This window comes from Tursiops truncatus, chromosome 15 (genome assembly GCF_011762595.2).
Source record: "Tursiops truncatus isolate mTurTru1 chromosome 15, mTurTru1.mat.Y, whole genome shotgun sequence".
NCBI lineage: Eukaryota > Metazoa > Chordata > Mammalia > Artiodactyla > Delphinidae > Tursiops > Tursiops truncatus.
Genome location: NC_047048.1, coordinates 36,650,513 through 36,673,246, shown reverse-complemented (window position 1 = coordinate 36,673,246; position 22,734 = coordinate 36,650,513). Strand labels below are relative to the sequence as shown.

The window sequence follows — 22,734 nt, the reverse complement described above, 5'->3', positions numbered from 1 at the left end:
TCCCCCAGGAAAGCATAACAAAGTTCTTCTTTTACAAGTTAATGTGACTTGCAGCATAACTTATTTCATGCTTAATTCAATTGTTACTCTCTCGAGAGGAATTATTAGGAAGTATTTCACCTCCTAGGATGAAGTTACAAGAACGGGCCTTCAGGGAATGATTGAAGTTTTCCCTCTGCTTTCCGCCATTCTCCTGAGTGTCTAAGCATAAGCCACAGACGGCAACAAACCACATCCCTTTTTTTTTTTTTGGCCACACCACGAGGCATGTGGGATCTTAGCTCCCCAACCAGAGATAGAACTCACGTCCCCTGCTTTGGAAGCATGGAGTCTTAACCACTGGCCTGCCAGGGAAGTCCCAGCATCCCTTTTAAAGTCAAGCTTCAGTCTGGGGTCTGTGAACACATGACATTTTATGCAAAATTCTATGTGTGGGTACAGCTACTTTTCTGGGGAAAGGGTCATAGCTCTCATCAGATTCGCAAAAGGTTATATAGGCCTCCAAAAGTTTTAAACTACCTTTTAAAAAGTGGAAGTATAGGGCTTCCCTGGGTGGCACAGTGGTTAAGAATCTGCCTGCCAATGCAGGGAACACGGGTTTGAGCCCTGGTCTGGGAAGATCCCACATGCTGCGGAGCAACTAAGCCCGTGAGCCACAACTACTAAGCCTGCGCGTCTGGAGCCTGTGCTCCGGAACGGGAGAGGCCTCGACAGTAAGAGGCCCGCGCACTGCGATGAAGAGTGGCCCCCTCTCTCCGCAACTGGAGAAAGCCCTCGCACAGAAACAAAGACCCAACACAGCCAAAAATAAATAAATAAAAAGTGGAAGTGTAGCAGTTACATAATAAGAATACAATATCTTTTACTAAGTAACTTTACAGGCCCAAATTCTGGCCTTTTAAAAATTCAAATAATATTTAAAGGTCACTTACAATTTGTGGATTCTTTCAAATAACTGTCAATTTCATCATCCAGAAGATTCGTTTCTTTATTTTCTCTTATAAAATTCAATAGGATGTTAGCTTCTGGTGTATCTTAATTGAAAATGCATAATAAGTAAACAGCAAACTGATTATTTTTTAAATCACTGTAAATGATCCAAAATTATTTTTACCAGTAAAAAGTGAAGACGTATAAGAATACAATCAAACACAATATTACAAAGCCACTGACAATGTGATGGGGTGCTCCATTAACACAGAGATGTACACCAGATATCATGAGTTTAAAGAGCAGCTTACAAAACATTGTCATACAATTCCCTTTCATTTTAAAAAAGATACATAAGCAAAATTATCTGGAAGAATATGTATCAAAGAAATGATGATCTCTTATGAGATGGTGAATTTACAGCTGATCTTCCTTTTTATGTATTTTTTGAATTTTATATGTATTTATTTTCTAGTCAGAAAAAAAATTTTTTAAGATTGTTTAAAAAGCTTGCTCCAGACTTGCCTGGTGGCGCAGTGGTTAGGAATCTGCCTGCCAGTGCAGGGGACACAGGTTTGATCCCTGGTCCGGGAAGATCCCACATGCCGCGGAGCAACTAAAACCGTGTGCTACAACTACTGAGCCTGCTCTCTGGAGTCTGTGAGCCACAACTACTGAGCCCACGTGCCACAGCTACTAAAGCCCATGTGGCTAGAGCCCATGCTCCACAAGAAGAGAAGCCACCACAATGAGAAGCCTGTGCACCGCAACGAAGAGTAGCCCCCCGCTAGCCACAACTACAGAAAGCCCAATGCAGCCAAAAATAAATAAATAAATAAAAAGATTTTTAAAAAGGTTCTTATAATTAAAAAAAAAAAAAAGACCTTGCTCCTCGGGACTTCCCTGGTGGTCCAGTGGTTAAGAATCTGCCTTCCAATGCAGGGGATGTGGGTTTGATCCCTGGTCAGGGAACTAAGATCCCACATGCCATGGGGCAACTAAGCCCGCGCACCACAACTACTGAGCCCGAGTGCTCTAGAGCCCACGCGACACAACTGGAGAGAAGCCTGCCTGTGTGCTCTGGAGACCGCGCACCACAATTAGAGAGTCTGTGTGCCACAACTAGAGAGCTTGTGTGCTCTGGAGCTGTGTGCCACAACTAGAAAGAAGCCTGCGTGCTGCAGCTAAAAACCCCACATGCCACAACGAAGACCCGAAGCAGCCAAATAAATAAATAAAATACTTAAAAAAAAAAAAAAAAACTTGCTCCTCAAGTTGGGACATGAGTATCCTCAGGAATAGTGAGATAATGTGCCAGAAGGCACGAATCTGATTTTGAAGAGGGGCTCTCTAACTCTGACACCCTTCAACTCCAAGCCCCAACCTCTAACACCTGCTTGTCTTCAGCCCTCCCTCACAATCTCCAACATTCTGCAAACCGTCCTGCCAATGCTTGGACCCCCTGACTCCCCTGGACAGAGTCAGGGTTTCTTCCTCCTCGTCCTGTTGTACCACAAGTCTTATCACTGTTGGTTCTTTCTCAGAACTAGACTGGAATCCCAGACAGGGGTTTTGCCTTTTCATTTCTGTGCTTCAGTTATAGTGACTATCCTTCCATCCATCTGAGCATCCATCCACTCATGTACTTCCTTGTTCCAGAAAGTGTTAAAGTTACCTCAGTAGTTGTCAAATAAAAGGCATTCACTAAATATCTGTAAATTAATGAGCATCCTGGGACAGAAGTTGGTAGGAAGGGTGGGGTGTAGGCACTGCTGTCAAGAGCTCTAAGGACAACAGGGTCATCCCAGACTGTCTGTGGGGGGACAAATTCTTCCTTCCCCATCTGATGAACTCTCTCGGGGCAGGAAGCCTGGACATGCTGGCTAGGATGAAAGCTCAAACCATTTAGAGGTTCTTAACTTCTACGTGGCATGTGTAGCCCAGGAAATTAGAAATAAGACTGATTTAAATAAGCATATTGAAATTCACACACCGTTATACATATTCTCCTTTATATTTGTCTCCTTGAGAAATAAGGCATTTATTCTAATGATGTTAGCATTGCTCAAAACACTTTGACATTTCCCCTTTGAACCTGTTTTCAGAGCCAAACGCACAACATCCTTCAAATCTGTCTCATTAACTTAGTCTTGAGGTATTTTTTTTTTCTTTTTTTGCGGTACGCGGGCCTCTCACCGCTGTGGCCTCTCCCGCTGCGGAGCACAGGCTCCGGACGTGCAGGCCCAGCGGCCATGGCCCACGGGCGGAGCCGCTCCGCGGCATGCGGGATCCTCCCGGACCGGGGCACGAACCCGTGTCCCCTGCATCGGCAAGCGGACCCCCAACCACTGCGCCACCAGGGAAGCCCAGTCTTGAGGTTTTGATACGATTAATACTGTCAAGCTTGATAACCTTTTCCACCAGACAAATCCAACTGGGCCTGTGAGACACAACTACTGAGCCTGCGCATCTGGAGCCTGTGCTCCGCAACAAGAGAGGCCGTGACAGTGAGAGGCTCGCGCACCGCGATGAAGAGTGGCCCCTGCTTGCCACAACTAGAGAAAACCCTCACACAGAAACGAAGACCCAACACAGCCAAAAATAAATAAATAAACAAATTTTTTTTTTTAAAAATGAGTCTGGTTTTTCACATTTCTTTTGTAAAGATATCAAAGATATAGCTCATTGTAAGTTTTTCAAAGTCATATAAAGCAGTTTTTCACTTTTAATTCAAATGAAATCCAAGCTTCATTCTTAAACACACTGCACAAATATTAGAATACATGATGTAGTCATTTCCAAAGGGATAAAAAATTTCAGATAGCTTTTTACCTGGATTAGTTGTAATAATCGTTTTTGAGATTACAGTTGCTGTCATGCAGTTCCGAAATTTGTCAAAACTTATTCTTACATCTGAGGCAAATATTACTGTTTGGGAAAAAAGCCATTTTAAAATTATTACACAGGGGGATAAAAAAATGACAAATATTGAACGCAATCATTGAAGTATTATACCTGTTTCTCGTGGCACCCAGCTCTGTGCAAGTAGAATAGATGCATTATCCCAACTGCATGTGTTAAAAAAGAAGTGATAAAAATCAAATAAATTAGAAAAAAACTGGCAGTGACCACATTATTTACCAGAAAAAGGATGTCTTAATGGATGAGGTTAATAATCCCCCATACGGTCCAAGGCACAGTTAAGGATTTTGGCTTCTCCTGCATTTTGCAGGGCTACACTGCCTATTTCACAGAAAATTTAACACCTACGAAAATCATTCCTTTCAGCACCTTTCATCTCTAACAACTTCTGCTCCTTCAATTCCTTCTTTTCCTATCACCCAGGTCACTCCAGGCTAGTTAGAACTGAGTGACTACAAGTTTAAAAATTTTGAAGTCACTCTTTCCTGCCATTAAGGGAGGGCCCCCACCATGGATAAACTGCTCGGGGGACTTGATAGGTTGAAGCCCTGTTTCAAATTAAGTGCTTTCTTTGGTACCCAGGCATCTGGAGTCTAAACAATACCATGTTATACCCTGTGATGCTTCAGGATGTAGCCCTGCCCCACATCTGACACACTGGGAGCCCCATAGAACCCAGCCTGTGACAATGCTTGCTTTTCTACCATCTTTCCATGGCTTGGCTCCAGGGTACCACCCAAGGAATCACAGAAAGTCTGGCTTGTTCTTTATCAATGAGACTTAGTAAATGACGATTTGTTACAAAACAGAGTACAATAATAAACAAGTTACAGTAGAGTCCATCTATGAAATCCCATGCCATCTAAAGATCTCATTTTAAGGTAATCATAGACTGTAATGACTCAACATACAAGAGAAAGGTTTATTTTTTAAATATCATTTCTATATCATTACTCCTCTCCTGATATGAAATCCATCATCTCCTGATGAAATTAAAATGTCTGACTTGGTGATAATAGCACAGATTTCACAGTTTGGAACAGATGTGGGAAGTTACCATATCATTGCAAAAGAAGGCTCTGTCTCATCATAGAGTTTAACTTCACACCTCTGGCCTTTTCTTTGGTCTGAAGTTGTAAAGTATTTTGGCTCTCCAACCTTAGAAATTGAAGAAAATCATTATTTTTCTTCACCTACAGTTGTAGAAGTACTTAAATATTTGTTGATGGAAATACTCAAATGTTTACCTTTTAAACAACAAATTAGAAATATCAAAATAGCTAGAATCACTAATATATATTTGATGATTTAACAGCATCTTTTATCTCTGAACCAGGTGTATTTAAGTTGTAAGTCACACACTTTGATTGAAGAGAGATACAGGTATGTGTGCTTTAAGTCAAGACTGTGGGATCTTTTCACCATGTCAGAACAAATGCTCCATGACAAGTCCCTGGGTGGCATCTATGTGGACTCAGTGAGGGTAGAAAGTACATTTTCAATACCTGTGTATCCCCATGGCTTAGCACAGGGCCTGGCACGGAGTTAATGTGATTGGATGAATTCATCTCTCTGGGCCTCAGTGTCCTCGTCTTGCTAGCCCAGGTATGGATATTGATACCCCCTTTGCTGCCTTCCTAGGGACAAGCTGGTGAGAATCGAATGAGGGATACATGGGAATGTGCTTTGATATACCGTCTGATTCAGTCCACACTGTGGTGTAAGAGGATCATGGACGTGGAGGTGAACTCAGGGGCCCTTCTGTGCCCTCAGGGAGTTCTCAATGGAACAGCAGCACCTCTGATGGTCACACAGCAATGGCCCAAGCATGGACAGTCAGCTGCCCCCTATGCCACTGTCCCCCATGCATCTATTGTCAGGGCTGAGCTCCTTAGGAAGGAGCTGAAGAAAGAGTCACAGCTGCCTGCAGAAGAGAGCATCTAGAAAGAAAGTCAGAGGAAAGGACAGCCAGAGTATGAGAGAGGCCTACCATATCACAGCATGCAAGAAAACTGTATGAAAAGGAGTTTTAAAGTGAAGAGACCTAAGTAGAGGCGAGAAGGAAGAAAACAGGTTAAATAAAAACGTAAAGATAAGGAAATGTAAGAGGGATGGAAGCAAAATGGGAGAAAAAAGGCATGAAAATAAAAGAAATAATATAATCCTATGAAGGGTGGTACCAGACTCAAGGGGTGGAGGCAGGAAGGGGGACATGGAAAAAGCTGTTGTAGGTTTTATATTCATACTGAGTTTTAGAAAATCCTTACTACATTGTGATATAATGGCATTATATGGAATTTCAGGGAAATTGAGAGATCATATCCTGCCTTTAAGTAAGATTGAACCTAAGTTGCCCAGAAATGAATTTTTCCCATTTTTCATGACTGTCATATCAGGTGTTTATTCCTCCATCCTGAATGATACTGAGTGTTCACTGTGTGGCAGGCACTGGGCTGGGCTGGGCTGGGCTGGGCTGGGGAACAACGCAGGCAGGCCTCTGTTGGCCTGTCACGGGGATAGTCGACACTCAGTCATTTAATATGGAAACGCAATTAGCAATTACTTACAACATTAACTATAAGTACCTAAATCTATTTCCCATTTTTTTGTCTTCTGATTATCATCATTCTGTATATTGAGAAATTCTTCTTGCCCCTTTATTTATGTACTTTATTTTGTGAAAATTTGCTCCCTGCCAAGTGATTCTAGTCTGTCCAATGGAGTTCAAAACTTGCTGCAATAATTGGGTAAGAGGGAGATGTGGAAGCAAAGGATGGTGAGACATTCCCCGGCACCCCATGGAGTGTCGTTCTGCCCTGGTTTTCAGCACCTGATGCTATGCATTAGCTCACAGGGCCCCTACTGCAGCACCGTGGGTTTCTCGCTCTCTCCCCCAACTCAGGACAGCTCTGAGAACACGCACTGAATTGATTCCTTGATTTATTCAACTTAGGCCCCTTCAAAGAACTTCCTGGAGATCTTAAAGTCAATGAATTTACCCTTTCTATCTGTGCCTTTTGTTTAACTCAAGTATGAAAAGCTCTCATATAGTTAGCGGATCATTTATGACTGTGTACTGCATTTAACATTCAAATACAATTTTATTTTGCTACTCATTCACAGGTAAAATGCTGCTTTCCCTTTAATGAGAAGTGTTATTTTCTAAATTCAATGGAGGATGCATCAAGATACAGAGGAAATTTTACTCCAGTTGATTATTACTTTCCAAACACAAATAAAATGATAGAACTCCCCCCACCAAATTGAACTTGGCTTTGTTGGGGTTTTAACTTACCGACCTCACAGCTGCAAGGACATTAATAATTCTCCCATCAAGACTGTGTCCGTTTGCAACAATGTCACCCAATGAATAATAATCACAAGACTCTTTAACAGGTAAGTATATCAAAGAAAGTAGCTTGGCATCCACTTCATAACTGGAACAAACTTTTACCATTGAGTGATTCTCACTGAGCAATAGTTTATAATCGCTAAATTGTAAAAACACACACCAAGAGTTAATATCAAATGATTTTCTAATAGAAAAATACTTCAAAGTTCACAGTTAAACTTTGGTTGTAACTTAAACTATATTTTAAAAATTATATTAAGAAGATTTATACTTTTCACTCTTAGAAACATTGAAAAGCTTTGTAAAATATTTTTTGTCTAAAATGTATTTTCATTAAGAAAATGTTTTAAAGACCAACTGTGTCTGAGTTTTAAGCACACTAATAGTCTGATCTTGCACAATACTGAGTTTCAGTTTCTTTCTCTGTAAAAAAAAAAAAGGGGGTGTAAAAGCACTCTAAAACATTGTGTGTATGTGGGGGGTGGATTTCCACCTCTATGACACTGACTGCCCTGCCTATGTGCTTCCCTTACCTCTGTGGTGCTCTGTAGGAACAGATGCACAATATTTACACAATTGAGGTGCTCTTCCCCTTCCAGCCAATCAACTTCCAAGTGTCCTCCATGGAGCATCTTTCTAGTCCTCTAATCCAGAGCCTCCCCCGCTCCCCCTCCCCCTGCTACTGCTTTAGGTGTTTCCCTCATCACTTCTCACCCAAACTACTGCTTGTCTCCTAAGCTTTGTTCCCCTACTGTCTGTCCTCAGGTAGCCAAAGTGATCTTCCTAAACCACGAATATGAATATATTTCCCATCTCCAAAGATCTTCTGGGCTAGCCATCACCAAAGCATGAAGTTGGTACAACAAGCAAAGCTGTCTGTGAAGTGTCTCTGCTTCTCTCTCGAGCTTCTCCTCCTGCTGTTCCCCTGCCTATATTCCAGCCACATCATATTCCTAGACTATGAAACTACCACTTTAGAGAAGAACGTAGTCAAACATCAACAGTTTCATAAGGTTTAAACTACTATTAACTGTTCTGGAAAAGGCCAGGAGGTTTCATGTTTGTTCCCTCTGCCAAGGATGCTCTTCCCTCCCTCCATTCATGTGTTCATTCCATAAACACTTACTGAGAGCCTATTATGTGCCAGACCTTAGACTAGGCACAGGGGGTACAGTGGTGAGGAAGACACACAAGACTTATGATCTCACGGAGTTTACATGCGTGAGAGGGAGACAGATAAGAACAATTAATCAAATAATCCCAGATTGTGATCAGGGTTATGATGGTACACATACACTGTGTACAGGACGAAGTCCTAGTAATGCAGACTGGAAGGGCTACTACAGACAGAGTAGGTGGGGGAAGATCTAAGGAGGTGACATTTAAGCTGACACTTCAATGAGAAGAGCAAATAAGATTGTTCTTTGCAGAGGGAAGTGAACATGCAATGCTGTTAGTGCAGAATGAGCCCAGGATGTTCATAAAGTGGAGGACTCTTCATGTGGCTGCAGAGAAATGAGACCTATAAGATGAGGTCAGAAAAATGGGTGCAGGTGCACGTGTAGTAGAGACTTTTGTGCCCACCCAGAGCTCTTTACCAGCTACTCCCTTCTCTCTCGAGATTTGCCCTCAGCCAGAAATACCTTTAAGCCTTCCCTCCTCTGCAGGAATAGGGGGTGGACTTCAACCAATAACTTGTAAATACAGGGTACAAAAGCCCAGGCCTCTTTCTTTAGGGTGGTACCACTTTGAGGTGCCACTCATGCTCCAGAGCTCCCATCTGGGTCAGGATGAGACTGGGCTCCTGCTGAACCTGCCTCTTTGCTCACCTTCCCCCCAGTGCTATCCTTACAGGCTGCTTCTAAGGGCTCTCCCTCAACAAATCATCTGCACAAAAATCCTCCTCTGGGCTCTACTTCCAGGTAACCTGAACTAAGATAGTAAGGCATGTGAAGAGAGTTATAAATTGAGATGAAAAAATGGATATATGACTTCCATGATTTACCTTTTCACTGTTCAGCTTTAATGTGACTAGAGTCAGATTTTTGTAATCTAAGAATGAGAATCAAAGCACTAAAAACAAAGCCATTTTTTATGTGATCCTATGTCAAAGTAAATTATTTCATAATCAAAGATAAATATTATGAAGCAGAATTAAACTCCTAATTTTCAAACTGAAGTATACACCTTTAATAAGCTCTCTGTTAATCTGACATGCAAAAACTTATTAGTAATAATCATTCTGGCATAAACTTATTAGTAATAATCATTCTGACATAAAGTAGTAATCATTCTGACCTCTGTGCTAGATTTACCTAGGAGTTGCAGGGCTGAACTTTTCTTCTCTTTCTAATTCCTTTCTTTGGATCAGGGGATTTTCAATTATCACTAAAACAGAGGGGAAAATATGATGCTATTACAAAAAAGTAACACGATAAGTTTAAAAAATGAGTGTACATAACAATGAACATTACAATGTTATTTCTAATTTTGAGTTGGTGTTATGTATCCTTCATAATCATTTTCTTGTGGCACTGTGAGCAACAGAATCCTGGGGTATGACCAATCAATTTGATCTCAGATGACATTTCTTATATTTTGTGTTTAAATCCCAACATATGATCCACATTAATATTACTTTATTGAATAGTTACAGTGAACATTTGATTTGGTTACAACATGCCCTTCTATAAAATAAATTGATCTTCACCCAATTCACAGCTGTCCTCAAAAATAGTGGTAGTTAGAAAGAGCAATGCAAAATCTGGGTCCTGATTTGAGCCCCACAACTTATCAGCTTTATGACTTAACATTTTAGGGTTTTCATTTCCTATGGTCTATGTTAGAGTTTTATGTGCTCTATTTTGCTAATTCCTCACACAACCATCCCTCATTATTATCCCTTTTTCCAAATGAAGAAATTGAAGTTCACAGAGGTTAAATAACCTTCTTGAGGTATTATATCTAGAAAGTAGTAGAGTTGGAATTAGAACTGTTCTAATTCTATTTGTAATTCTAATTTAAAAATCTGTAATCTTTTCATTCTACCACACCAAAATCTTATTTACTTCTATAAGCATCATCAGATTTACACCTTTAAAATCCCTTATCTCATTCATCCTCACAACAGCCATCAACATGGAACGTAGGTTAATACCGAAATATATCTTTAGCTCTAGGTAACTAATGTTCTGGCATTCATCCAAGAAATTCATCCAAGAAATGTTTTGCTTGTAGGAGGAGTAGGGTGTGGACTTCAGCCAATAACTTGTAAATACAGGGTACAAAATCCCAGGCCTCTTTCTTTAGGGTGGTACCACTTTGAGGTGCCATTCATGCTCCAGAGCTCCCATCTGGGTCAGGATGAGACTGGGCTCCTGCTGAACCTGCCTCTTTGCTTACCTTCCCCCCAATGCTATCCTTACAGGCTGCTTCTAAGGGCCTGTAAAGTTTTTGCAAAGTTTGCAAAGTTTTCTGCCTTCATAGTTCATATGTTCAACTACCTTATTATTCAGTTAGAGAGATACTATATGTAATCCTGAAAGTTAATAATATGATTGGGTGCTGAGTAACTAGTATGGGTACTAGGCTGCTTGATACTGCAGGGTTGGAGAGGAGTAGTTTAATTGTCCGTGTTACCCTTTCCCTTCTTTTTTCTACCATGAAAGAGAACTGGTATACATGCTTTCTTGTTTCTTGTATGAGGCTAGAGCTGTCATCTATTGAGTGACTAAGTTCTACACTTTATAACAGGCACACTATCTCATTTAACATTCACAAGCATCTATAGGGTATTAATTCATAGTGGAGACCCAACAAGATTAAGAAATTTTCTCAAAGCCACAATGTAATAAAAGTTGGTACTTGGAATTGAATTCAGATCTACCTGTTCTCAAAGTCTTGTTCTTTTCAATATACTACACTGTACCATAGAGGGCTATTGGGGTGGGTAGATGATATGAAAGATTTGGTATTTTAGGCTGAAGGTTTCTTAAAATCCATTAAAATTTCAAATATCTTTTATCAAAATCTATTTAGCATCCCTATTATAATTTTACAGGAAGATAAATGATTAGAGCCACAAGAGGGACTGATGCAAAGTGAAATAGAAATAAACCAAAGATCATAGAGCTACTTAGTAAAAATATGTGATTATCATGTTTGTATGTTTCAATTAAATGCTGAATGCCTTGTGTTATACTCTTAACACTTGACTTTTTTCTGGTAAGGTTCTTGAGAATAAGAATTGTGTCTCATTTCATTTTGAGTCCCTCAGTGTAGTTATCACAAACATATCATGGGAATAATACTGTAAGAGAAACAGTTTAAGAATCAATGCCAACTTACCACACTCCCCAACACGAAAGCTGTCAGAAAGTGATCTGATGTAATCTTCCTTGCCCCACGATGTTGCATTTACAAAATGGGTTGTTGAATCACGAATGGTGAAACTGAAAGTGTACCTTTCTGATCCAATATCTAAGGAAAAAACAATGCATTTATTTTTCAAATGAAAATTTTTATTTTAACTTTGAACAAATATGATTATTTGATGCTAAAACCACTCAAACACATGGTGTAAAATATTATTTCAGATATAAATTATATAAGTTATGCTTTTATGAATTCAAAGCTGCCAAGGTAGATAACTCACCTCACTGTTACCCCTATGTTTCCTTTCCCCAGTTATCTGTATATTTGGAGGTAAATGACATGTAGACTTGAACCATCCTGATATTAGCTTAGAGTCTCCATTTCTCTCTTACTGTTGTTTTAACCTAAGTCATAATTCAGATCTAAATTATTTCAAAACAAATAAACGTGTGCTGCTAAAAGATACCACTAGGGGTCAGCAAGTACTTTTTTTCCAAAATAAAATTTCTTTATTGTTTTGCTAATTTAAAAAGAAATACAGGGCTTCCCTGGTGGCGCAATGGTTGAGAGTCAGCCTGCCGATTCAGGGAACACTGGTTCGTGCCCCGATCCGGGAAGATCCCACATCCCACATGCCGCAGAGCGGCTGGGCCCGTGAGCCATGGCTGCTGAGCCTGCGCGTCCGGAGCCTGTGCTCCACAACAGGAGAGGCCACAACAGTGAGAGGCCCGCGTACCGCAGGAAAAAAAAAAAAAAAACTAATACAAAACAGCGTGGTACTGGCACAAAAACAGACACACAGATCAATGGAACAGGATAGAGCGCCCAGAAATAAACCCGCACACTTATGGTCAATTAATCTACAACAAAGGAGGCAAGAATCTACAATGGAGAAAAGACAGTCTCTTCAATAAGTGGTGCTGGGAAAACTGGACAGCTACACGTAAAAGAATGAAGTTAGAACATTCTCTAATACCATATACAAAATAAACTAAAAATGGATTAAAGACCTAAATGTAAGACCAGATACCATAAAACTCCTAGAGGAAAACATAGGCAGAACACTCTTTCACATAAATTGTGTCAATATTTTATTGGATCCATTCCTAAAACAAAGGCAATAAAAGCAAAAATAAACAAATGGAACCTAATTAAACCTAAACGCTTTTGCACAGCAAAGGAAACCATCAACAAAATGAAAAGACAAACTACTGAATGGGAGAAAATATTTGCAAATGATATAAACAATAAGGGGTTAATATCCAACATACATCAACAGCTCATACAACTCAACATCAAAAAAACTAACAACCCAATTTAAAAACTAGGTAGATGAACTGAATAGACATTCTTCCAAAGAGGAAATGCAGATGGCCAACAGGCACATGAAAAGATGTTCAATATCACTAATTATCAGGGAAATACAAATCAAAACAACAATGAGCTATCACCTCACACCTGTCAGAATGGCTATCGTCAAAAAGAACACAAATGGGCTTCCCTGGTGGCGCAGTGGTTGAGAGTCCGCCTGCCGATGCAGGGGACACGGGTTCGAGCCCCGGTCCGGGAAGATCCCACATGCCGCGGAGTGGCTTAGCCCGTGAGCCATGGCCGCTGAGCCTGCGCGTCCAGAGCCTGTGCTCCGCCACGGGAGAGGCCACAACAGTGAGAGGCCCGCGTACCGCAAAAAAAAAAATAAATAAAAGAACACAAAAAACAAACGCTGGCGAGAATGTAAAAAGGGAACCTTGTACACTGTTGCTGGGAATGTAAATTGGTGCAGCCACTGTGCGAATCAGTATGGACGCATCTCAAAAAACTAAAAATAGAACTACCATATGACCCAGCGATTCCACTTCTGAGAATATATCTGAAAAAAACAAAAACACTAATTTGAAAAGATACATGCACCCCAATGTTCATAGCAGCATTATTTACAATCGCCAAGACATGAAAGCAACCTAAGTGTCCATCACCAGATGAATAAAGAAGTTGTGAGATATATATATATATATATATACACACACACACACACATATATATATGCACAATGAAATTTTTACTCAGCTATATAAAACAATGAAATGTTACCATTTGCAGCAGAATGGATAGACTTGGAGGGCATTATGCTAAGTCAAATAAGTCAGACAAAAGACAAATACTGTATGACATCATTTATATGTGGAATCTAAAAAATACAACAAACCAGTGAATATAACAAAAAAGCAGAATCACAGATAGTGGTTACCAGTGGGGAGACGGAAGGAGGGAAGGAGGGAAGGGGGGAAGGGGGGAAGGGTGGAAGGAGAGAGAGGCAATATAGGGGTAGGGGATTAAGAGGTACAAACTTCTAGGTACAAAATAAGCTACAAAGATATACTATACAACACGTGGAATACAGCAAGTATTTTATAATAACTACAATGAAATATAACCTTTAAAATTGTAAATCACTATACTGTATACCTGTAAGTTCTATAATACTATATATCAACTATACTTCAATTTTAAAAGTTTTTAAAAAGTAATACAACCTAACATACAAATGCACATTATAGATATCTATTGAACTGTGATTAGTGCTTACCTTTGGGGTGGGGGCTGGGATGGGAAAAGTTGAGGGTTAAATGAAGAATTTCTCTTTTTGACTCTATGACCTTCTGCACTGCTTGAATTTTTTATGACAATATATTGATATGTGTAATGTTTTTTAAAGTCAGTAAGCATATCTTCTCCAAAAAAGGAATACTGTACAGACAATTATAAAAAATAGTCAAACACTACAGAAATGGTACCCTACTCTCACCGTCTAATAGGTGAAAATTTTATTTCATTGCTGTAATTTAAGCAAATATATAAATATTGACCTTTTCTAATTCATATATTTCAAGTTATTCCTTTTACAGCTTAGAAAACAGAGATGCAGGATTTCTCAAACTATTCAAGTGGTAATTCTGATCTAATTAATTATGATGCAGTAAAGAGAAGACAAACGAGTATGGGTGGGAGATGACATCTTTGTTATTTACCTCAAAAATAACAACAGAATATTATAAAAAATAAAATGAAAATAAAGGTACCTATCACTACACCATAAGTCAATTAACACAGCCACAATTAATTGTCTTCTTCTGTCAAAATTACTGGCTGGCTGACTAGAGCTCGGATTCCCTCAGGCTGTTTAGAAGGACTTATACTGTACCTTTTAATAAAAAGCATTGACACTTCAAAAGCTAATAATAGTGAATTGCTACTTTTGGCATTCTATAGTTTATCTCTGCATGTAAACTACAAAAGTTTGAGAGCCAGTTGATTTTAAAAATCCAATTTTAGTCTCGGATTGTGTTTCCATAGTCCTAAAATTCTTGCACAGTTCAAGCAACTCAATAAGAACCACTAAAGCCAAACTTAACTGTATTTTCCACATGTGAAAGATGATTTTTTTCCACTGAATTGTCTGGTTCTTTGAGTAAATACATAGATACTGCTGCCATACTTCTCTCGCTCAACACTGTCAGGACATATCCCTGCTGGAAAACCTTCCTCCTTATCACTTTCTGTCTTCTATGAAGATTTACCTGTGTACTTGTATCTCTTAGGCTGATATTGATAGTTAACATGGAGTTCTTACTGTGCCTTACACACCCTTCCATGTATGAGCTCATTTAATTCTCATCCCAGCTTTATTTACCCCGATTTCACAGCTGTACATAGAATAGATCTCAGATGACTCGTGCTGAGCCCAGTCAAACTAGCTCCACGTCCATCCTTTCAGATACTTTGATAACTGAGGATGATGAGACTACATACAATGTCTCTCTCTCTTACCTTTCCACCAGGTTTTACACAGTGGAGGTGCTCAATAAGTACTCGTTGATACACATTAATGAGTTGACCAATTTAGCTATTTTAGTACTGTATACACAGCTTTTTAAATTGTGTTTTAGAGATATCAAATAAAATCATTAAGAATGATTTAAGGCCACACATGTGGCCTTAAATCAAGTACTTTACCATGCAATAGGGAACATGGCTGTTGCTCTTAGGGAGTTAAACAGGCATGAGAAATTTAATCACTTAAATATATTTTGCTGTAGTCATAAGCCACAGTTGATGAAAAATGAAGCAAAGAGTTAAACAGAACTCAGCTTTTTCTGTCTGGAAAGCCTTTGACATCTGTTTTTCCAATAACTATGCCGATTATTTTCTGAAAAACAAAAAGGTTATAGAAGACAAATATTAAACACAGATGGAGATGGTAAATTTAATTTCATGGACTTGTTATATTTTACTGGCTCTAACAAACATTTTTAACTAGGAACCATTTAAATGTATTTATTCCAGACAAACATCTAAAACAACTTCATAAATGTTCAGCTCCACAAGGAGCAGTACAAAGTAATAAGACAGTTAACTGATATTACAAATATAATCATTTAATACTTAGTATGTTTCTACTTTATTTTCAATCATTAGGTGGAGCACAGTAACTGGCCTATGCTATCAGTCCTTACTGAATTCATTCAAAGCACATGTATAATGCAATTTAATTTGCCATGGTCTTCAAAGCTTTCTTTTATATAGGGTTTTCTAACAATCCACATAAAATTGCTTAGCTTCTTAATGCAAACATGCTGGACAGTAACATAAATTAGATTGTAACAAAACTTGCATATTGCTGCTAATAAATCTAAGCTCTGAAGTCCTAGATCTTAAACCTTAAAGATATTAACATCTTTAAAAATTTTAAAGTTCTCTTCAGTGACTAACAAAGAAAAATTAAGTATTTTTAAAATGTTTTAAGAAATAAAAATAACTACCTTTTTCTGAAAGGATGAATTTATATCACTAATTCTAGCAACTGATTTTAACCTTGCAATAATCTGTTACATTTAAAATACATTCAAGGACTTCCCTGGTGGTGCAGTGGTTAAGAATCCGCCTGCCAATGCAGGGGACACAGGTTTGAGCCCTGGTCTGGAAAGTTCCCACACGCCAGGGAGCAACTAAGCCATGCACCACAACAAAGTGAGCCTGTGCTCTAGAGCCCGCGTGCCACAACTCCTGAAGCCTGCACGCCTAGAGCCCGTGCTCCGCAACAAAGAGAAGCCACCACGGTGAGAAGCCCACGCACTGCAATGAAGAGTAACCCCCACTTGCTGCAGCTAGAGAAAGCCCGCGCACAGAAACAAAGACCCAACGCAGCCAAAATAAATCTGAAAAAAATATAAATAAAATACATTCAAGCTTTTAAGACTACCACATCCTAGCTAAGCTATTAGCTAGTCTTATTACATTTAGACATATTACTATTATTTCTTTAAATTCCATATGCATGCAGATCTCACTGAATTTTGTTGGGAAAACAACTAATGGAAATATTGAGTAAAATTTTCTAACTGAAGAGGCAATTAGCAAATAGTTTACCTTTCAAGAAAAACTGTAACATCAATAATTATTTTTAACATTAATAAAGTTTAAATTGCAAATTATTGAAGTTATATGTAAATTTATCCCATTTTAAGAAATATGATTTGCAAATTCTAAATGTAAACAGCAGACTGCTGGGGGTAGGAAAAGTAAGGCAGTATGATAATTGCTTTACAATGAATTCTTCACCTTATAAGATGATTCCACCTAGATTTCTTTTAAATAAATAACAATCTAGGCATACTTGACATGACTGATTCCCCCACAATCCCTTCCCCCAAAATGAATTTTCACATAATGATTTCAGAAATATATCTTTTGTGTACCTTTATGTCATAAAAGCAGCATAATAGCAAGTATTTCAGTATATAACTTGGGCAATTTGACTAGAGAATAGATACTGCTGAACGACAATGTTTTAATTTTATAATGCTAAATTTGAGTACTCATTAAATATTTAATTAAAATATAGTACAAGGACTTCCCTGGTGGCGCAGTGGTTAAGAATCTGCCTGCCAGTGCAGTGGACACAGGTTTGATCCCTGGTCTGGGAAGATCACACATGCCGCAGAGCAACTAAGCCCATGCACCGCAACTACTGAGCCTGCGCTCTAGAGCCTGCGAGCTACAACTTCTGAAGCCCGTGTACCTAGAGCCCGTGCTCTGCAACAACAGAAGTCACCACAATGAGAAGCCCACGCACCACAACAAAGAGTAGCCCCAGCTCACAGCAAGTAGAGAAAGCCCGTGCAGCAAAGAAGACCCAATGCAGCCAAAAATAAATAAATAAAATAAAATATAATACAAGTAAACTTTTGACAATTTTTAACAATCGCTAGTCATATCTACAATCTCCTAATCCGTAGACAAAAGAAAGACTAATTTTCATTTAGCTGGCATAAATACAAAGAAGTTTAGAAGTGTTTAATATCTAACAATCACTAATGCAGTATCTGTATACTTGTCAATTATACAAGCACGTGTTGAAACGAATCAATAATGTTGACATAATGTAATATTACCACCTAAAGTTTCAACAGAGATCAAATGAACCACTACCACCGCTGAAACCTACCAGATTAGCCATATTTGGATGCAGGTCTGAAAGTGCAGTAAAGTTCTTTGATGCAATGGAGTTAGCCATTCTTTTATCTGCATATTAGAAAATATAACTTAGATGCATAAATTAAACAACTGAAATAAACCTTGAAAAATTCCAAGACTGAAAAAAGAATTTATTAGGAAAGTACTGGATATTCTACTCATTCTTTGGGAAAACTTTATGTTACAACAATGAAATGCAAGTTAGATTCAACCTGTAAAAAGCATGTTTCAAAATGTCCACTTAAAGTTTTGAATGATAGAGTTAGGTTTAAATTTTTAACTTTCACTTTTCAAAAAAATAATTTAGCAATATTTGAGCCCCCTGCAAATTTAGTTTCAGATGAGAAATGATTCAATGGGACATTTGCAGATTTAAATATTTATTACCATAAAGCCTACTTTAAAAAAACATAGCAAAACTCTATTGTAACCACCTTGAATCATGCATTTAGTTACACTGTGTAAGGGTAGTACTTTATCCTCACCTCTGGATGGTAAGTAAGCTCCATCAGGGCAGAGGCAGGATCTTACAAATTTTTTGTATGTGCATTTCAATGCTACCTTGCACGTAAAAAGCACTCAATAAATAAATGAAATGGTGGCTTGTCCCTCAATATCATCACTAGAAAAGGTTTTAGTGTAATAACAACTGTCAGCTACACCAAACTAGCAGATTTACTCCATTTCACTTCATATTACGTGGCCTCTTTAACAGTGAATGCCCTCAGCTACAGGCTGCACTTTCAGGACATGTCGCATAATACGTTTCAGGAAGACTGTGGAGTTAGTCAAATATGATTATGAATTCCAGCGCCACTAGTTTGTAGTCAAATGTTTTGAATTACTGAGCTTTAATTTCTTCATCCACAAAATATGGATAACATCTACCCTACAGGGTTGTTGTGAGAATTCAAAATAATGTACGTAAGGTGCCTAGATGTTCACAGGCTCTTGACAGATGAGAACACTGCTTTTCATTCTTATCCAATGTAGCAGCTTCTGCATTCAAGCCAGAATAAACAATGGGGAATTAAGCAGCTTTAAGGTCCTACTTATTCTTCGGCCTAGTCTGATCTGGCTTACTATGCAATTTCAGTCTCTGAAATTCTTGACAAACCCTGATGGATTCATTCATTCATCCATCCACTCAACAAACATTTATTGAGAGCCTGTCAAGTGCTACACACTTGAGGTTAGAGAGGAAGAACTATTCAGTAGCCAGATTTTGTGTAAAAACACTATCCATCTACATATTGAGTTCTCCAAATTTTTACCCCTTAATATCTCTTGGTGGTTATTGACTTACAAGTAATATCACATGAACTCTTTGAAGTTCCTTCACTTTCTACTATTATTCAAAATATATGGTGATATACCTTAGTGTCTGTCTACCAAAAAAATGACAACTTGCTTCTCTACACGGACATTTTGAGAAATACAAAATTACCATGAAATAAAGAGCTCAATATGGTGATACAGAGATTATACGATTCAACAGCAACTACTGTCCCTTCTACTTTCCAAATATATTTTAAATGTCTCCTTTTCTCCATCTCCGATGCCATCTCCTCAGCCCAAGGCTCAGTCATTCCTCATCTAGAGTACTGCAATTACCTGGTTTTTATACATAGTTTATTCATTCAACATGCGTCGGTTGAGTGTCTGATATGTATCAGGCCCTGAATCAGGATGGGGGATGGCTCAGAGAGCAGCAACGAAAACAGAGGGCCAGATGTGGGACTAGTGGCCTCAAGGCCACTGACTCAGATACTTGATAAGGGTAAAAGGAAAGAAGAGGTGGTGGTGAACCTAGTCTGGTTAAGGTAACATGATGGCAATGTAACAGGTAATAGTTGTGGCGTGTCTACTATGAGGCTGACCCTATACCACAGACTAGATACACCATGACCATCTCTGACAGCCCCCCAGCCCAGGTCTCCCAAATTCCCTTCCCTGAGTTCTGTGCCCTCCTCCTACTTTTGAAGGGCAACCTCCCGCCTGGACCGGAGCCCAGTCTGACCTGGCCAATTCCTCCCAGGGCCTTCCTGGTCCCTTGCTTTAGGTTTCATGAGGGCATGGTAGGGCCCAAGCCCCTCATGCTCCTACTTGCTACAGCTTTCCTCCAGAGGACAAAGCTGCACTGCTTGGTCCTTACTCTCGTTGTGGCTCTGGAAAAAGAGAAGGGGACTCTGGACCCAGACAAGGAAGAGGCATTGCTAGCTGCTGGCTCTGAGAAGGTGTCTGACCCACAGGTCAGCTGAGGCTGTCAGTCAGACCCTCAGGGCAAACCCCACCAACTTTCTGATTTTGATGCCATTGTCTCAAATTCTGAGCAGGCCAGAGTGAGCAGACCTGGGGCCTTGGTATACACAGTTTCCTCTTCCTTAAGCATCCTCTCCAATCCCACCCTCACATCTTCCCAAGACAGGATCTTCAGCATTCTTTGGATCTCAAGGAGAAGACTTTCCTACTACCCTCCTTCAAGTATCCCCCAGCCTCTATTCCCTCTCTTAGCATTCCTAATTCATAATTGTTGCTTGTGTGCTGTCTTTCTCCCTCATCACAGAGTGGGGTCTATGATGATAGGCTGTAATGTGAAATTATTGCTATAATTAACTTTTTGGATAAATAGAATTTTAGTTAACAGCTAATTTTACATTTATATCCAGCATTTAAACTATAGAAACAAGTACAGTTTATATCCTGCTATTCTAGATAAATAGAGCTTTCAAACAGCTCAGCAATGATGGTCCTATAATTTGCTATTTTACTCTGTGCTGGGGCTACTACAGAGAAGTCCTCTTTATGTGGTTATTTCTATACATGGAAATCCCCCCAAACTTTCATCACAAACCAAAGATTTTCTAACAAACTTTGACAAAATTGGTCACCTCTCACAGAGGGGAACAGTCGCTCAATTATCTTTATAAATCCATTTCAAAAAAGTAGATTTTACTCCTCTTACTGCTTCAATGGGAACTCAGCAAGTTTTGCACTTTTTTTAAGTTTTTTTTTTTTTTTTCCCGGCCCCATCGTGTGGCTTGTGGGATTTTAGTTCCCCAACCAGGGAATGAACCAGGCCACGGCAGTGAAAGGGCCAAGTCCTAACCACTAGACCACCCACCAGGGCACTCCCTGTATTTTGAAATTCTAGAAGAACGCTTGTTAATAACCTTTCAAGGTAGTTTCAAATTTTCTAACTAAAAGCTGTTTTGAAAAAAAGAAGAAGAGAAAGAGAAAGAAAGAAAGAGGGAGGGAGGAAGGAAGGAAGGAGAGAAAAAGAAAGGAAGGAATGAATGAAGGAAGGAAGGGAGGGAGGAAGAAAGGGAGGAAGGAAGGGAGGGAGGAAAGAAAGAGGAAACATGCATGACTTGCATCCAAATACCATTTCCCAAAGTTTATCATTTCACGCCCTCCTCACACTTTTGCACCTTATAGATGATAAGTCCAGCGCTTGGCAAACAGGGATTGAAAGCGGTCCCTTTGAAACCCTGAGGTGAAATGCGACTCTTCTCCCTATTCACTCTGTTTTAAAATGTATTCTGAAGATTCCAACTCTATGACATTCCGGAAAAGGCAAAACTGTAGAGACAGCACACCACCTAAAGTTGCGGGAGGGAGGGGTGAGTCGTGGGTAGGGAGTTTCCGAGGCAGTGAAACTGCTCTGAAGGATCCTGTAACCCTGTGTGTCCTTAGGCATCTGTCAAACCCACAGAATGTCCAACACCAAGCGCGAACCCTAACGTAAGCCAGTCTCTGGGGGGAACTCATTTTTGAGTCACTGCAGGACGTGGGTATATATCTCGCATAATTACACCCCCGCGTCTGCACTCGCCGCGCTCTACGCGGACGTCCACACTCTAAGGTGTTCTGCGTGTTTCTACGTGACTGTGTCCCCGCGTGTTTCGACTAGAAGCCGAGGTCACCTGCCCGCTTCGTATCCGGGCGTGTTCTACGAACCCTAACCCGCCGGCTTCCACCGCGCGGGGAGACGGGGGTGGCCCGAGGGCCGGCCAGGACTCGGGGCCGGGGGCTCGGCGCAGGCCTCGCCTTCGTCACCACCCGCCAAGTGCGCGGGCAGCTGGGAGGGGAGGCCGCTCCCACCGCGGACGCCGCAGCCCTGAGATCCGCCCTCAGGAGCGGACGAGAGCCAGCCATCCGCCGCCCACAGCCGCGCGGGACCCGCCGCCCGCCGCCACCGGGCTTCACCTCAGGCGTCCGCGCCGGCTTCTCCCGGGAGCGCTCGCTTAGCCGCTCCTCGCACCTGGACAGCGGTCCGCCACACACAGGCCCCACCCGGCCGCTTCTCCACAGCGCGTTCAGCCCACAACCCAACAGCTCGACTACGGTCGCGCGAGGAATGCCGCGCGACCGTTAGCGCAGGCCCCGCCCCGCCTCGCGCTGGCCCCGCCCGTCCCGAGAGCCGACTCCACCCACGCCGACTCTGCCGCGACTCCGCCGACCTCAGACTTCGCCCCCGAATCCGCCCCGAATCCGCCCTCCCCGCCCCACGAGGTCCGACTCCACCCACGCCCGGGCTCTGCTCCGACCCCCCAGCTCCGACCCCACCCCCGCCCCGCCCCCGAACTCCGATTCCACACACGCCCTGACACCCCCAGAGT

The 22,734-nt window shown here is 40.6% G+C and overlaps 1 protein-coding gene across 2 annotated transcripts in view; it reads right to left on the bottom strand.

The window, feature by feature from the left end:
- MEIOB (meiosis specific with OB-fold) overlaps positions 1 to 22,479 on the bottom strand; it is a 29,223-nt gene extending 6,744 nt beyond the window's left edge. For both annotated transcript variants that reach the window (XM_019938824.3, XM_019938832.3), the window contains exons 1-10: positions 22,322 to 22,479; positions 18,084 to 18,160; positions 15,728 to 15,785; positions 11,552 to 11,683; positions 9,520 to 9,592; positions 7,148 to 7,343; positions 4,910 to 5,010; positions 3,946 to 3,998; positions 3,763 to 3,858; positions 933 to 1,034 (exon numbers count right to left, since the gene is read on the bottom strand). In XM_019938824.3, the coding sequence (XP_019794383.1) occupies positions 933 to 1,034; positions 3,763 to 3,858; positions 3,946 to 3,998; positions 4,910 to 5,010; positions 7,148 to 7,343; positions 9,520 to 9,592; positions 11,552 to 11,683; positions 15,728 to 15,785; positions 18,084 to 18,152 (880 nt within the window). In that variant the 5' untranslated portion in view covers positions 18,153 to 18,160; positions 22,322 to 22,479. The remainder of the gene's footprint in view (positions 1 to 932; positions 1,035 to 3,762; positions 3,859 to 3,945; positions 3,999 to 4,909; positions 5,011 to 7,147; positions 7,344 to 9,519; positions 9,593 to 11,551; positions 11,684 to 15,727; positions 15,786 to 18,083; positions 18,161 to 22,321) is intronic.
- Between the last annotated feature and the right edge of the window lie 255 nt (positions 22,480 to 22,734).